At 37.0% G+C, this 16,245-nt stretch overlaps 1 protein-coding gene across 1 annotated transcript in view; it reads right to left on the bottom strand.

Moving 5' to 3' along the window:
- The window catches only part of LOC138331091 (TRPL translocation defect protein 14-like), a 69,211-nt gene that overhangs the window by 32,948 nt on the left and 20,018 nt on the right, over window positions 1–16,245 (bottom strand). Inside the window, exons 3-5 of the mRNA XM_069278549.1 lie at window positions 12,566–12,589; window positions 3,569–3,626; window positions 1,168–1,296 (exon numbers count right to left, since the gene is read on the bottom strand). Coding sequence (XP_069134650.1) covers window positions 1,168–1,296; window positions 3,569–3,626; window positions 12,566–12,589 — 211 coding nt within the window. The remainder of the gene's footprint in view (window positions 1–1,167; window positions 1,297–3,568; window positions 3,627–12,565; window positions 12,590–16,245) is intronic.

Genomic DNA, 16,245 nt, shown 5'->3' with positions numbered 1-16,245 from the left:
ATCATGTTAAATTCTACAAGTCCGTGACATAACACCATATGGACCGAAACAAAGGTCCTTAATTTTTATATTAGATATTGTAATTAGTGCTAGAACGGGTATCCGGATAACCGGTTCACGGTTCGGTTTCAGCTTGTATCCAGTTAGCATTTAAGCTATCCGATAACCGCCATATACATTTTGTACGGTAAAAATACTCCCCAAAGTAATGAAATTCTTGTACTACCAATTGTCTTTGCCAATAGTATCAAGTATATATGCTTTCAGAGGCACAATTTTGTAATGAAATTAAAAGTGTTACGACAACAGTGTTGTTATCGGAAACTGGGTCGTCACTAAAACGCTTATACATGTAGGTGTTACTTGGCTTCTATGCAAACGTTGCAGTGAGTGTGATGTGCACAAGTGCCGTGTGCAAACGAAACCATGTGCAGGAAGTAGGCCTATTTTGACATTGTAAGTGTTTACACCGATTCCCATTCACCGTCATGGTTTTATTAAAACAAACAAAATAAATCTAATTCAGTAATTAAGCAATAATTCTTCGTGTTAAATGAGTGTTTCCTGAAAGATATGAACGATTGTTGTGGAATCCAGACGAAGTATGACAAATTCATGGCATCGATGTAGGATTGTTACGTTACTTAAACAGCTACAAAATTGAACGGTTATCCGGTTACGGTTCGGTGAATCTGATCCGGATAACGGGTTGGCATTTTTACTAACCGTTCCAGCACTAATTGTAAACGTGAAAGGTTTATGCATGCAAATCGCCAAATAAAGCACTCGCCAAAATATCCACGGTTACAATAGCCTAGTAGGCCTTTTCTTCAAAAAATGTCAAGAACAAATACTATTTTATAAGAAAAGAGTTGGTCAAAGAAAGGCACCCTGAACAATGCACTCTACTATAATATCGATCAGTAATAACACTATTTAGCACATGTAGTATTTTCATGAGGTGGCCAAATTATATTCGGATGGTAATAGTCAATATAAGGTTCACTTCTCGAAACTGAACCCTCTCTAAACTGGCCAAAATTCTATGCACCAACCATGATCAGTTAAGGAAAGTTCCACTGTAAATTGTTGACGGATGTTGGTGTTGATATTTAGGGGTCGTTAGTGGTGTCAGGTAAACATCAATCATTGAACATGTCTACTTACATGCTGAAGCGTCTTTGAGACCTCGATCACAAATAACTAAACAGTTTTGTTTGGACTGCTTGGCGAGATCAAAGAATGTGTTCTCTATCTGTACCATGGTTTTAAGAAGATTCTCCTGGAACCTGTACGCTGAAACAGAGGTCAAGTAATTATCATAACAAAGGGCAAATTATTATCATAACAAAGGGCAAATTATTATCATAACAGTGGGCAAGTTATTATTATAACAGTGTGCAAGTTATTATCATAACAGTGGGCAAGTTATTATTATAACAGTGAGCAAGTTATTATTATAACAGTGGGCAAGTTATTATCATAACAGTGTGCAAGTTATTATTATAACAGTGTGCAAGTTATTATCATAACAGTGGGCAAGTTATTATTATAACAGTGTGCAAGTTATTATCATAACAGTGGGCAAGTTATTATCATAACAGTGGGCAAGTTATTATTATAACAGTGGGCAAGTTATTATTATAACAGTGTGCAAGTAATTATTATAACAGTGGGCAAGTAATTATCATAACAATTGGCAAGTTATTATTATAACAGAGGGCAAGTAACATTATAAAAGTGGGCAAGTTATTATCATAACAGTGAGCAATTTATTATCATAACAGTGGGAAAATTATTATTATAACAGTGTGCAAGTAATTATTATAAAAGTGGGCAAGTTATTATCATAACAATTGGCAAGTTATTATCATAACAGTGGGTAAGTAATTATCATAACAATTGGCAATTTATTATCATAACAGTTATTATAACAGGGGAAGTTATCAAAATAATAGAGAGCAAGTTATTATCATAACAGAGGGCAAGTTAGTATTATAACAGTGGGCAAGTTATAATTATAACAGTGGGTAAGTAATTATCATAACAATTGGCAAGTTATTATTATAACAGTGGGCAAGTTATTATTATAACAGTGGGCTATTTATTATCATAACAGTGGGCAAGTTATTATAACAGGGGAAGTTATCAAAATAATAGAGGGCAAGTTATTATCATAACAGAGAGCAAGTTAGTATTATAACAGTTGGCAAGTTATTTAGGGCTGAAACGATTAGTAATTTTTGTATTCGATTATTCGGTCACATGTAATCGATTACTAATCGATTAATCGTTTGAATTGAAGGCAATTATATTGTTTCACTACGTACTGACTACTGAAAACGTCCGCCATGTTTTGTTATCAACTAATAATAACACCTACCGTATAATATGGCAGAGGACATGCCTTATATAATATAAGCCTACCAACAAATAAGAATAGATTTATTGACAAAACAAACGTATTTTATCCCAAATAAGCTCTGAATTCCGTTCCTGTATTGTCTTCCGTAACATCGTTTAAATCAAGTCTGCTAACCCGCTGTTTTGACGTGACCTTCACACCTACGACTAATCAACCAAATCTGGATCGCCATGGAGCAACATGACCAAATTTTCGTCAATGAACTTTTTTATTTCCGTGATCAAAAAAACAAAATAAATCAACAACTCTTATATTCAATTAGAATATGAACAAAAACATTCTTTTTATATGATAAACACATGCAATAGTAGAATCTAAATGTTCAAGATTACTGCTCCTTCCGCTCCCGAGCGTCCCGGCGGCGATTAGGCCCCCGTGACGTAACAACATGGAGTCGATCGCTAGTGAAAATTGGCGAACAGCGTGTTGCAAGCTTTCTCATGACATCCACTTTTTCATTGATTAATGACTTTAACTTCCACAGAGACGTAATTTAACAAGTATCTCTCACATCATATATGCTTTGTTGAGTTCAAAACATGTACAAAAAGAGATGAAACTCCAGTCGGAATGGCTTACTCAGAAATCCATGATCTGTCAACGTGTTTAGTCAGCTTACAATGCACTGGCTATGCATGTTACGATTAACGATTAATAAAATCTTTAATCGATTATCAGCAATTAGCTTCATTAATCTAATCGCCTCCGATTATTCGACTAATCGTTTCAGCCCTAAAGTTATTATTATAACAGTGGGCAATTTATTATAACAGTGGGCAAGTTATTATAACAGGGTAAGTTATGATAATAACAGAGGACAAGTTATTATCATAACAGAGGACAAGTTATTATCATAACAGAGGGCAAGTTATTATCATAACAGAGGGCAAGTTATTATCATAACAGTGGGCAAGTTATTATCATTAACTCAGGGCTGAAACATTCAACCACAAAGTTGATGATGGTGGGCTTGAAATCTCATTCAGTGCTGTGAAATCATGGTGTCTAAAGTCAAGATTGAACAATCAAAGCAGATTTCCAGCTTGATTTCACTTTATAATTTCTTATATTGTGTAAGTTACAGGTTGTATAAGATTGGTAGGGGATATCATTATCTACTCACACTTGTAAGGTAATACATACCTTGGTCCTTAGATAGATTGGTAAATTTTACTCCTCCACTGCAACAAAAAAACGTCATCTCATCTGACATCATAAAGCAAACAAATTCCATTGGATTCCGTATTTAGTTGAATATCTTTACAAACACCTTTTGTAATTTGCACAAATAATCCTGATTTTAAAACAATTATCTAGCTCAAAGATATGTATGAGTTATCACTTATTACACAAAACAATTATCTAGCTCACAGATAAATATGTTTTTCACTTATTACACAAAACAATTATCTAGCTCACAGATATGTATAAGTTTATCTCTTATTAGTTATATATATATATATACATAAAAAGAAAACACAACTATAAAACAGTTTTTTCCTCCATCACATGGACACGGTTCTTTTTTACATATATATATATATAATTACACAAACCCTTGAACTTGTTTTTGAATTTTGAATACAGTAAGAAATGTTTTCCTTTGGTGTAATAATTCAGAGAGTAGATGTTCCCCATTACATCTATTTTATGTATTAATATTAAGCTATCTGCACTAATTAAGGACACATATTATCACATTCATTTCTACATTTCGATGAGACTTAATTGAAGACCATTATCCTTGGATTTAAGTTATCATTCTTTCAATCTTAAATTGACTCTAAAGGTGTATTGAAAATTTGCAGGTACAAAAATGAACAATGAACAAAACTATGACTGTCAATACCCACCTCACCAACATAAAAGTAACTATGGCTGTCAATCCTCGTCTCATCAACACACAAGTAACTATGGCTGTCAATACCCACCTCATCAACACAAAAGTAACTATGGCTGTCAATACCCACCTCATCAACACAAAAGTAACTATGGCTGTCAATCCTCGTCTCATCAACACACAAGTAACTATGGCTGTCAATACTCACCTCATCAACACAAAAGTAACTATGGCTGTCAATACCCACCTCATCAACACAAAAGTAACCATGGCTGTCAATACCCACCTCATCAACACACAAGTAACTATGGCTGTCAATACCCACCTCATCAACACACAAGTAACTATGGTTGTCAATACCCACCTCATCAATACACAAGTAACTATGGCTGTCAATACCCACCTCATCAACACACAAGTAACTATGGCTGTCAATACTCACCTCTTCGACACAAAAGAAACTATGCCTGTCAATACCCACCTCATCAACACAAAAGTAACTATGGCTGTCAATATCCACCTCATCAACACAAAAGTAACTAAGGCTGTCAATACCCACCTCATCAACACAAAAGTAACTATGGCTGTCAATACCCAACTCATCAACAAACAAGAGATCCCAGAGGGATCTTGGCGCCCACCAAAGAATGATCTATATCTTACAAAGGTAAGATGGAACTTTTCTCTACTTTTTAAACCTTTTTCAAACATACTACATATAACAAGAGGCCCAGAGGGCCTGTATCGCTCACCTGGCTTTTTGTTAGTAATTATCACAAGAATCTGACAATTAGAAAAATAAGCAAAATTGACTCCCAAAGTTTAATTTTGAATAACAACCATACAATGATGCTATTGATACCATACAAATATGCTATCCAATACATAGGTTCAGAGACAAAGTAATTTATATGAAAATAGTAGCCTAATTGACCTTTTTGACCTCGCATCTATTGCCGTTTAAGGCCCCGGGGGTCAGCCCTATCATTTGTACAATTTCAAATCCCAACCCTATAAGGATGCTACCATTGCATTATAAGTGCTCTTCCATTCTTAGTTGCAGAGAAGAAGTCGTTTATATGGAAATAGCTAAATTGACCCCTTTTGACCCCACCCTTCAGACTCCCGGGGGGGTCAGCCACATCATTTGCAAAATTTTGAATCCAAACCCTATAAGGATGTAACCATTGCATTATGAGCGCAATCCCATTTTAAGTTGCAGAGAAAAAGTCATTTATATGGAAATTGACCACTTTTGACCCCGCCCCTCAGGCCCCCGGGGGTTAGCTGCGATGACGTAGCTCTGAACGACGGACGGCAGATTTCTGACAGATGGTCGTCGTCAGAGCTACGATTCCGTCCCATTGCCCGTAATGTTGCAAAACATCCAGCGGTGAAAATGTTGCATTTCATGTGTGTCATGTAATTTTTTAATTAAATTCAACAATATCAAACACTTTTAACATAAAATGATTATTTATTTACCCACCTCCATGTCTAAATTATGTTTTGAAGCACTTTTGAATGGCTCACATCTCCCGACACGGCTCACTTGGCCGCCATGATGCTTCTCGTTAGAAAGTCTCGCGCTCCAGATATGGCACCTAGTACCATATATGGAATGACCTACAAATTTTCACTACGAAGGAAATAAATGTTACAAAGTTTTTAACATGAACTTTAAAAATTCTTTTTTGCTTAATTCTTAATAATACTTACATTTGTTCAGTTTCGCCATATTTATTCTTAGTTTGCTGGCCTTTTAAAACTTTTAAACATATTTTACCTGTTGAGTGTTTCATTTCGTCACGGTTTCCGGTAAATCAAACATGGCGGCGTATTTGAACAGAATTATACATGTGTTGTGTTTGCCTTGGATTTTACCACTAGTAGTTTGATGAAAGATTATAATCGAAAGGTTTGTGAATTGAATATTGATCATGGTTGTCAGAACAATACAGTTACATAAGGATAATACCCGAAAATATATTTTTATCAGTCTCAAAGTGCCCGATGTGGATAACATCGGGGCTTGCAACACTAGCGGTAACGGGGTGGAATTCATACCCTGCCGGGAACGGAGTGGAGGCAGGGTATGATTATTCGTTCTACCGGGGGTCAGCTCTATCATTTGCTCAATTTGGAATCCCCAGCCTACAAGGATGCTACCATTGCATTATGGGTGCTATACCATGCTTAGTTGCAGAGAAGAAGTCATTTATATGGAAATAGCCAAATTGACCCCTTTTGACCCCGCCCCTCAGGCCCCCCGGGGGTCAGCCCTATCATTTGCACAATTTTGAATCCCCACACTATAAGGATTCTACCATTGCATAATGGGTGCTATACCATGCTTAGTTGCAGAGAAGAAGTCATTTATATGGAAATAGCCAAATTGACCCCTTTTGACCCCGACCCTCAGGCCCCCGGGAGGTCAGCCCTATCATTTGCACAATTTTGAATCCCCACCCTATAAGGATGCTACCATTGCATTATGGGTGCTATACCATACTTAGTTTCAGAGAAGAAGTCGTTTATATGGAAATAGCCAAATTGGCCCCTTTTGACCCCGCCCCTCAGGCCCCCGGGGGGTCAGCCCCATTATTTGTACAATTTTGAATCCCCACACTATAAGGATGATATCATTGCATTATGGGTGCTATCCCATGCTTGGTTTCAGAGAAGAAGTCGTTTATATGGAAATAGCCAAATTCACCCCTTTTGACCCCGCCCCTCAGCCCCCCCGGGAGTCAGCCCCATCATTTGTACAATTTTGAATCCCCACCCTTTAACGATACTACAATTGCATTATGAGTGCTATCTCATGCTTAGTTGCAGAGAAAAAGTCGTTTATATGGAAATAGCCAAATTGACCCCATTTGACCCCGCCCCTCAGGCCCCCGGAGGGTCAGCCCCCATCATTTGTACAATTTTGAATCCCCACCCTATAAGGATGCTACCATTGCATTATGGGTGCTATCCCATGCTTGGTTTCAGAGAAGAAGTCGTTTATATGGAAATAGCCAAATTGACCCCTTTTGGCCCCACCCTCTAGCCCCCGGGGGGTCAGCCCCATCATTTGTACAATTTTCAGTTAGTAGCCCATAAGGATGCTACCAGTCAAATTTTATTGAAATCCGACCAGCGGTTATGGAGAAGAAGTCGATTGTTGACGGACGCCGGACGCCAGACGCAGGACGACAGACGCCGGACGCCGGACGCCAGAAGCCGGACGCCGGACACTGCGGTATCCCATAAGCTCACCTCGGTCGTTTGGACCAGGTGAGCTAAAAATTGAGACAGATCGCTTCAGTACCTTTTGAGAAATAGCGGTAACAAATTTCAACTATCAAAATCCAAGATGACTCCTTGGCGGCCATCTTGTTGATCAATCCGTCCCAAATCACAATATGCACAAGTAGGGCCCTAGGGGAACCTACATGTGAAATTTGAGAAAAATCCATTCAATACTTTCTGAGAAATAGCAATAACAAACTTTGAATATAAAAATCCAAGATGGCTGCCTGGCAGCAATCTTGTTGACCGATTGGTCCCAAATCACAATATGCACAACTTGGGCCCTAGGGGAACCTACATATGAATTTTGAGACAGATCCCTTCAGTACTATCTGAGAAATAGCCATAACAAACTTTAACTATCAAAATCCAAGATGGCTGCCTGGCGTCCATCTTGTTCACCGATTGGTCCAAAAATGCAATATGCACAACAAGGGCCCTAGGGGAACCTACATATTAAATTTGAGAAAGATCCCTTCAGCACTTTTTGAGAAATAGGGATATCAAACCTTAACTATCAAAATCCAAGATGGCCGCCTGGCGGCCATCTTGTTTTTCCGATCAGCCTCAAAATCTGTATGGCACAACTTGGGACCAAGGGTAACCTCCATGTGAAGTTTGAACAAAATCCCTTCAGTAGTTCTCAAGAAATATCGATAACAAACTTCAACTGCCAAAATCAAAGATGGCTGCCTGGCGGCCATCTTATTTTTTCCAAGTCTTGTCATCTTGTTATGGACCAAGGGGACCCTCCATGTGAAGTTTGAACAAAATCCCTGCAGCAGTTTTTAAGAAATAGTGATAACAAGCATTGTTTACGGACGACGACGGACGATGGACGACGGACGACGGACAGCGGACGACGGACCACGGACCAGGTGTTTTGAAATGGGTTGAAGTTTTTGGTTGGAGGGGAGAGATGTTGGGTGCGTGTTTGAGGTTGGGGGTTATAGAAGATTGGGTTGCGATGTGATTGTTGAGGGGGTTTGGGCTCTGGGGTGGGTGTCGTAATTGTGGTTGTTGGGTGTGTGGTGGGTGTATTTTAAGTAGCTGGTTTAGTTGGTGTTTTGTTGGTTGTTGTCATGAGGCGGTTAGTTTTTGGTTTTGCTGGGTTATCTAGGTGGTTGGTGTTAATTTGCAGTTTGTGTCTAGTTAGGTGTTAGAGGTATGTAGCGGACGCGGGTGGGGGGTGGGGGAGGGGGTTGGTGATCAGGGGTGTGGGTTTAGAGTGGAGATTATCAATTACTACATATAAGGACGTATATGTAACCGTATTGTTTTAAGGTACGTCACACATCAGGTGCAAAGTTAATGTATATACTATGCGAGGGGGAGGCGCGGCAGAAGTGATAAATCGAACTTGCTTGCCTAATAGGGTTATGGTTAATAAGTGTTAAACAAGTTAAGGTTGTTTTACGTTATGTCAATTGGGCACAGCAAAAGAGGGACAAAAATTACTTTAGCCTGCTGTACGTTAGTATAAAGTTTGACAGATAAGTAAAAGTTAAGGTAGGTTTTGTGTTGAATGCGGGGGGGGAGATGAACCCACGAGGAGGAAGTGGTTAACAGAAGAATGGCCGAGGCATCCGTAACAATGTAGACCGCATGCGGGAGGGCGGAAAGTTATTTAAAGCTTGCACCGTAGCAAAAGCGTTGTCTGTTTTTACAAAAGTTCTTTGTCAGAATCTTGTGAGCTTGTCCCCATCTTAGCTGGGGGTGAACCAGGGAGGGGGGATGGGGAAGGGGGAGTGTGGGGGGTGGGCCGTGGAAGAGGGCAGGGGGGGGGGGGGGGGGGGGGGAGGGCGAGGGGGATGTCTTGCGTGCGGGGTCGAGCGACTGACCTGTCAAGGGCGCCAAGAAACCGTATGATGTGCTGTTGGGGGGTGGGGCGGTGGGTGGTTGGTGTCATAGTCCGGAAGGGGGGTCGGTTTGAGGGGGCGGGGGGTGGACACCGTTTTTTTTTATTGGGTGAGTTTGGTGAGTGAATGTATTTTGTGTTTTTTGTGTGTTGTTTTTTTTTTTTTTTGTTTTCTTTTTTTGTGTTTAGTTTTTTTTTTTTTTGCTTTTGGTTTTTTCTTATTTTTTTGTTTTTTTGTGTGGTTTTGTTTGTTTTATTTTTTGGTTGGTGTGTAGTGGTTTGTGTTGAGGTGAGGCGGGTGAGGGTGGGATTTTTGTAGGGAAGTCATAAAAAGAATGATTAATATATTGGGTTTTCGGGTGAGATGGGAGAGGTGGGGGGAACCAATGTAAATAAACAAGTTGGGTTCAAGCTGGGGGGGGGAACACTGATTATTTTCTTTTTTGGTGTTTTCTTTTTTTTTTTTGTTTTTTTTATTTCTTTTTTTTTTTTTTATGATTTGGTAACGGTTTGTGTTTTTTGTAGTTTTTTTTTGTTGTATTGTGCTTGTTTTTAACGAGTGGGGAGGAGTGTTTGGGGTGGATTGTCGAGCCTAAGGGCGGGGGGGGAGACTGATTATTTTTTTTTTATTTGTTATTTTGGTTGTGGTGTGTTGTGTGGGGTGGTGGTTTTAGATTAGATGGTGTGGTTGGGTGCCGAGGTGTGTGTGAGTGGGGTAATTTTGGGGGGGGGGGGGCCGAGGCTGAAGCGGGGGGAAGTTGTAGATAGGAGATGATTACTATTTGTTTTTTTCTGGGGGGGGCGTGGTGGGTGTGGGTTTTTGTGGTTTTTAAGTGGTAGCGGGGGATAGGGAGGGTGACGGTGATGGGGGGGGGGGACCAGGGAGTTTGGGGCGGGACATCAGGGGGGAGATTAGAAAGATTGGTCTATAGGGGGTGGGGGGGGGTGCGTGTGGGGGGGGGTGGGTGCGGGGGGTGGAGATGGCGATGGGGTGAGAAATGGTAATTAACCGGTGTTGTGGGGGGTTCCTTTTTTTGCGTTGTGATAGACTGGGGGTAGGGGGGTGGTTTTTTAGGTTTTAGGTTTGGTTGGCCTTTTCAATTGGTTCACGTCCCTATAGCATCTAATCAATATATACATAAATATAATAAAATAATATTATAAATCTAAAATAGTATTACTCCTTAACGCCTTTATATTGGGTATGGCTAGTCACGCAGATAAATCTCCCAATTTGTTGTCAAAATCCCCACTCAGTTATTTTTGTTTTATTTTTGTTCCTTTTTTTTTTTTTATTACACAACGAACATAAAATCCGAACACTTTATCTTTTTTTTTTCGAACTATCTTCCGAAAATAGTGTTAGTCCCAGAAATAAGTTTTGAAATTATAATTTATTGGTCTTTGTAGTGCAACATAATTGAATCCTAAGATCTTTCTTCAACACCAATGTGTTAAATATAGTTTCTTAAAATAACGAATAAATTAAGATAAAGAAAAAAAAAGAAAAAAAGAAAAAATATCAAAGTTGTTTAGTTTTCTTTAAATTTTTAATCTACTTTAAAGAAATACTAGGCTCGTCAATGACTTCCACCTCATCAATACTAGAACAAAAAGATAAACCTAGTTGGCAAATCCATACCACTACATTCAAACACACAATAAAATCTGAGATTTAAAAGTAACTAGTTGGCCTCGGTCAAGATAACTCACAATTCTCTCAGTATCAAAAATTCGTACAAAAAAAGTAGGAACCTGATGGCTGGTTTTGTTGGTCTTCAATACCCATCTCATCAATAATACACAAGTTTATATTGAACTATGTGGGCAAGACTCAAGAATAAATACCTATACCCAACACAATCTCCATCAACACAAAATGTAAATATCTTACATGGTGCGCTTATTGTTCATTAATACTGCACCTGCGCAACGTACGCCATCAAAAAAGAGCAAACTCACGTTAATGGCCTTCGTGTTTGGAATTTGTGGATATTTATCACCTCATTCAAGACAACCAAAAGCAGTGCCGAATTGTGTCTCAGGAGCCCTGTTATACCTTTGAGTATAGGACAAGAGATATGGTGATCTGAGGGTTCACAAAAATCGTTCGCTAAATGCCATCGTAGTAAGTTCTTTGAGAAAAAAAATAAAAAGTAAAAACATTTATTCTGATAATGTTTAAGAGATAGTGTTTTCATAATAATGTTCTAAATTTCATGCAGGAACAAGTTGACTAGGTGCAAAAGATAAGTGCATCAACTCAAGTCAATTAATTATCCTTGGTCTATATAACACTCCGAAACCTTAATTGCTTTATATAATGGGTATAATTGTATAGGGTGTAAAATGTTATAGGAGGTATGGGTATAAAAGGAAGAAGTCCTCCGCAGGGATCTTGACATAGAGCTGTTGTTTAATCATATATCGGGCCATCGCTGACTTATATATATCACGAGTGTAGAGAGAATAAGGAATGAAGAGAGACGACGGAGTTATTCGTTAAAAATGCTAATATTATTTCTACAGTTATCGTCAGGTCAGCCGTAACCCAATCATGTGTTGTATGTTGGAACGGAAAAGGAAGACAAAACATTGCACTGTAGAGGACACGGAACAGATAATTGATTGACTTGTATATGACAAACATCTATTAATAGATATTCACTAAATTGACGTTATTGTTTTGATATAGGGTTGTTGACGATGTACACGGGTTACGGGTCCCGGGTTTGGGGTTTTGGGAGAATGCAAACCGGGGGTCAAAAAAATTGTTGTAACCCGTTGAGCGGTTGTTAGAGTCGAATACTCGCAATTGTTTATACCAGAGTCATAAAGGTAGATAGGAACAATTCGTGGCTAGTAAATGTTACTGTTGACACAAGTCATAGAACGTAATTTAATAAGGAATACAAGAATCCAAACTCATTTGTATATTATTTTACTACTCACCAAGGATCGAAAACCCTTATTCTCTATGTTCAATACAATTTTAATTAGTCGATTAACCGTCTGTTTGTGCCCAGAACAATCTACTTGACGGGACAAGGTTGCACTTAAGATGGTTTATAGTCTAATCCGCAGTTAACACAAAGAAGTCCGTACCGAATTGTGTAGGACTTCCTGTGTGCGGCAGTGCAAATACTTTTTCCTCTGGGACTTGGTATAGCTAAAGACACGCTGGATAGACTGACACGTTACTGCAGCTCTATTAGAAATTATAAAGTCAAATAGAAATGAGAGTAGACACTTAACGAATGTAAGCTTTCTTTACGTACTCAATATGATTTTCATCGAATCTCACGGTCGAATCAACCATTCTGTCCTGTATAACAGACATAAATCAAACGTAACCAATTTGTTACAAAAGCAGTTTCGAAATCTGTGTCGAGATGTACTCCGGGTACGGGTTCTGGTACTAAAAATTCGGTTACCCATAGGACAAAATTTAGTACCCGTGGACTGCCATTGTTTTTGGATGAATGTTTCACTTTTGAGAAATAGGTTTATATGGAAACTTAGCCAAATTTATTTACAAATTACACTCTATATTGTTACTTTAATGATTTCGGTCCTTCACCGTTAACATGACTTATATATTCCATAAATTACCTTTTATATTTTACTCGCCAAAATCGACGAGATATTTATCGTGACGATATCGTCAATTTTTGACTATATCGCGTTATTCTGAGCCACCCATTATCTCTACGGATAAGACGGACTAGTATACTTAGAGACATGACCACACTAACGAAAGAGATGAGCTATGTCTGACACAATAGAAAGAGAGGGAAGATACTGATTTTCTCTGCTTTTCAAAACTTTTACTACTACATACTAACTACATATGAAACAATTTGAGAGAAAGATCTATTTTGAGTTGACTTTCTGGGAAAAATGTAACAGAGTAACAAATTTTCAAGATATCAAAAATTCAAGATGGCTACCGCGTGTCGCCATCTTTTGTGAACGATCAGACCAAAAATGGCAAATATGCATTATGCACAAACTAAAAATCCTAGGGGCACTTACTTATAAAAAATTTGAGACAGAATCACTTTAGTACTTTGTGAGAAATAGTGGTAACTAGCTTCAACTATCAAAAATCCAAAGATGTTCGTCCTGTGGCGGCCATCTTGTTCACTGATTGGTACCGGTTTTTTCAATGAAATTTGCATAAAACCAGGGGACCTAGGGAAGTCACCGCACATTAAATTTGAGACAGATCCTTTCAGTAATTTTATGCGAATTTAGTGGATTAACAAGTTCAATTATCAAAATCCAAGTATGGCAGCCTGTTGCATCTTGGATTTTTGATAATTGAAAATTATAGGTTCAGCATAAATGTAACAGTATAAATAGTAGTATAAAAATTGTTATGGTATTGCAAAATGTAGATAGAGACAGTGTATATAAATGTTATAGGAAGGGATACATGATATGTTATAGGCTAGGTATAAAATGTTATAGAGGATGGGTATAAAATGTTATAGGAAGAAGGGTATAAAGATATGTTATAGGTAGGGTAAAGAATATTATTGGTAGGTATAAAATGTTATAGGTAGGGTTTATAAACATGTTAATAGGTAGGGTAATATAAAATGTTTATAGGTAGGGTAAAATAAAATGTTTTGGGTAGGGATATAAAATGTTATAGGGTAGGGTATAATATAAAATGTTATAGGTTGAACAGGTAGAAAATGTTATATTGGTCCGGTATAAAGAAAAATGTTATAGGTAGAGATATATATTAAATGTTATAGGTAGGGTATTAAAATGTTATAGGTAGGGTGTTACAGGTCATAAATGTTATAGGTAGGGTATATAAAATGTTTATAGGTAGGGTATTATAAAATGTTATAGGTAGGGTATTTAAAATGTTCTTATAGGTTAGGGTATAAACATGTTATTGGTAGGTGTCTAGAAATATATACACCATGTTTTAGGTAGGATATAAATGTTATATGTAGCGATTAAAATGATAAAGGTATGTTATGGTTATGGGTCGCACATGTTATAGTAGGGTATAAAATGTTAATGTATGGTAGAGTCACAGTAAAATGTTATAGGTTGGGTATTGTTAAATGTATAGATGTATCTAGGTTGGATAATAAAATGTTTAATAGGGAAGGTATAAAATGTTTAGGCATAGGGTATAAAAATGATAGCAGTTTATAACACTGTTATAGGTAGGGTTTATAAAATGTTATATAGGTAGGGTATAAAAATGTTTTTAGGTTGGGGTATTATAAAATGTTAAAGGTTCGGTGTATACAAGGTTATAAATGTAGCTATATAGGCCTTGGACAGTATAGGTAAAAAATGTTATAGGTAGGGTATATAAATGTTATAGGGCTAGGGTATAAAATGGTTATAGGTAGGGTAGGGTATAAAATCAATGTTATAGGTATAAAATGGGTATAGGGTAAAAAATGTTATAGGTAGTATAGGGTAGGGGATATGTAAATGTTATAGGTAGGGTATAAAATGTTATAGGTAGGGTATAAAATGTTATAGGGTAGGGTATAAATATGGTAGGTATATAAAATTGTTATAGGTAGGGTATAAAATGTTATAGGTAGGGTATAAAATGTTATAGGTAGGGTATAAAATGTTATAGGTAGGGTATAAAATGTTATAGGTAGGGTATAAAATGTTATAGGTAGGGTATAAAATGTTATAGGTAGGGTATAAATGTTATAGGTAGGGTATAAATGTTATAGGTAGGGTATAAATGTTATAGGTAGGGTATAAAATGTTATAGGTAGGGTATAAAATGTTATAGGTAGGGTATAAAATGTTATAGGTAGGGTATAAAATGTTATAGGTAGGGTATAAAATGTTATAGGTAGGGTATAAAATGTTATAGGTAGGGTATAAAATGTTATAGGTAGGGTATAAATGTTATAGGTAGGGTATAAAATGTTATAGGTAGGGTATAAATGTTATAGGTAGGTATAAAATGTTATAGGTAGGGTATAAAATGTTATAGGTAGGGTATAAAATGTTATAGGTAGGGTATAAAATGTTATAGGTAGGGTATAAAATGTTATAGGTAGGGTATAAAATGTTATAGGTAGGGTATAAAATGTTATAGGTAGGGTATAAAATGTTATAGGTAGGGTATAAAATGTTATAGGTAGGGTATAAAATGTTATAGGTAGGTATAAAATGTTATAGGTAGGGTATAAAATGTTATAGGTAGGTATAAAATGTTATAGGTAGGGTATAAATGTATAGGTAGGGTATAAATGTTATAGGTAGGGTATAAAATGTTATAGGTAGGGTATAAAATGTTATAGTAGGGTATAAATGTTATAGGTAGGGTATAAAATGTTATAGGTAGGGTATAAAATGTTATAGGTAGGTATAAATGTTATAGGTAGGGTATAAAATGTTATAGGTAGGGTATAAAATGTTATAGGTAGGGTATAAAATGTTATAGGTAGGGTATAAAATGTTATAGGTAGGGTATAAAATGTTATAGGTAGGGTATAAATGTTAAGGTAGGTATAAAATATAGGTAGGGTATAAAATGTTATAGGTAGGGTATAAAATGTTATAGTATAGGTAGGGTATAAAATGTTATAGGTAGGGTATAAAATGTTATAGGTAGGTATAAATGTATAGTAGTATAAATGTTATAGGTAGGGTATAAAATGTTATAGGTAGGGTATAAAATGTTATAGGTAGGGTATAAAATGTTATAGGTAGGGTATAAAATGTTATAGTAGGTAGTTATAGGTAGGTATAAATGTTATAGGTAAATGTTAGGGTATAAAATGTTATAGGTAGGGTATAAAATGTTATAGGTAGGGTATA

Source organism: Argopecten irradians, chromosome 9 (assembly GCF_041381155.1).
Source record: "Argopecten irradians isolate NY chromosome 9, Ai_NY, whole genome shotgun sequence".
Classification (NCBI taxonomy): domain Eukaryota; kingdom Metazoa; phylum Mollusca; class Bivalvia; order Pectinida; family Pectinidae; genus Argopecten; species Argopecten irradians.
The sequence above is the reverse complement of the archived record's forward strand: the minus strand, read 5'-3'. Positions and strand labels throughout refer to the sequence as shown.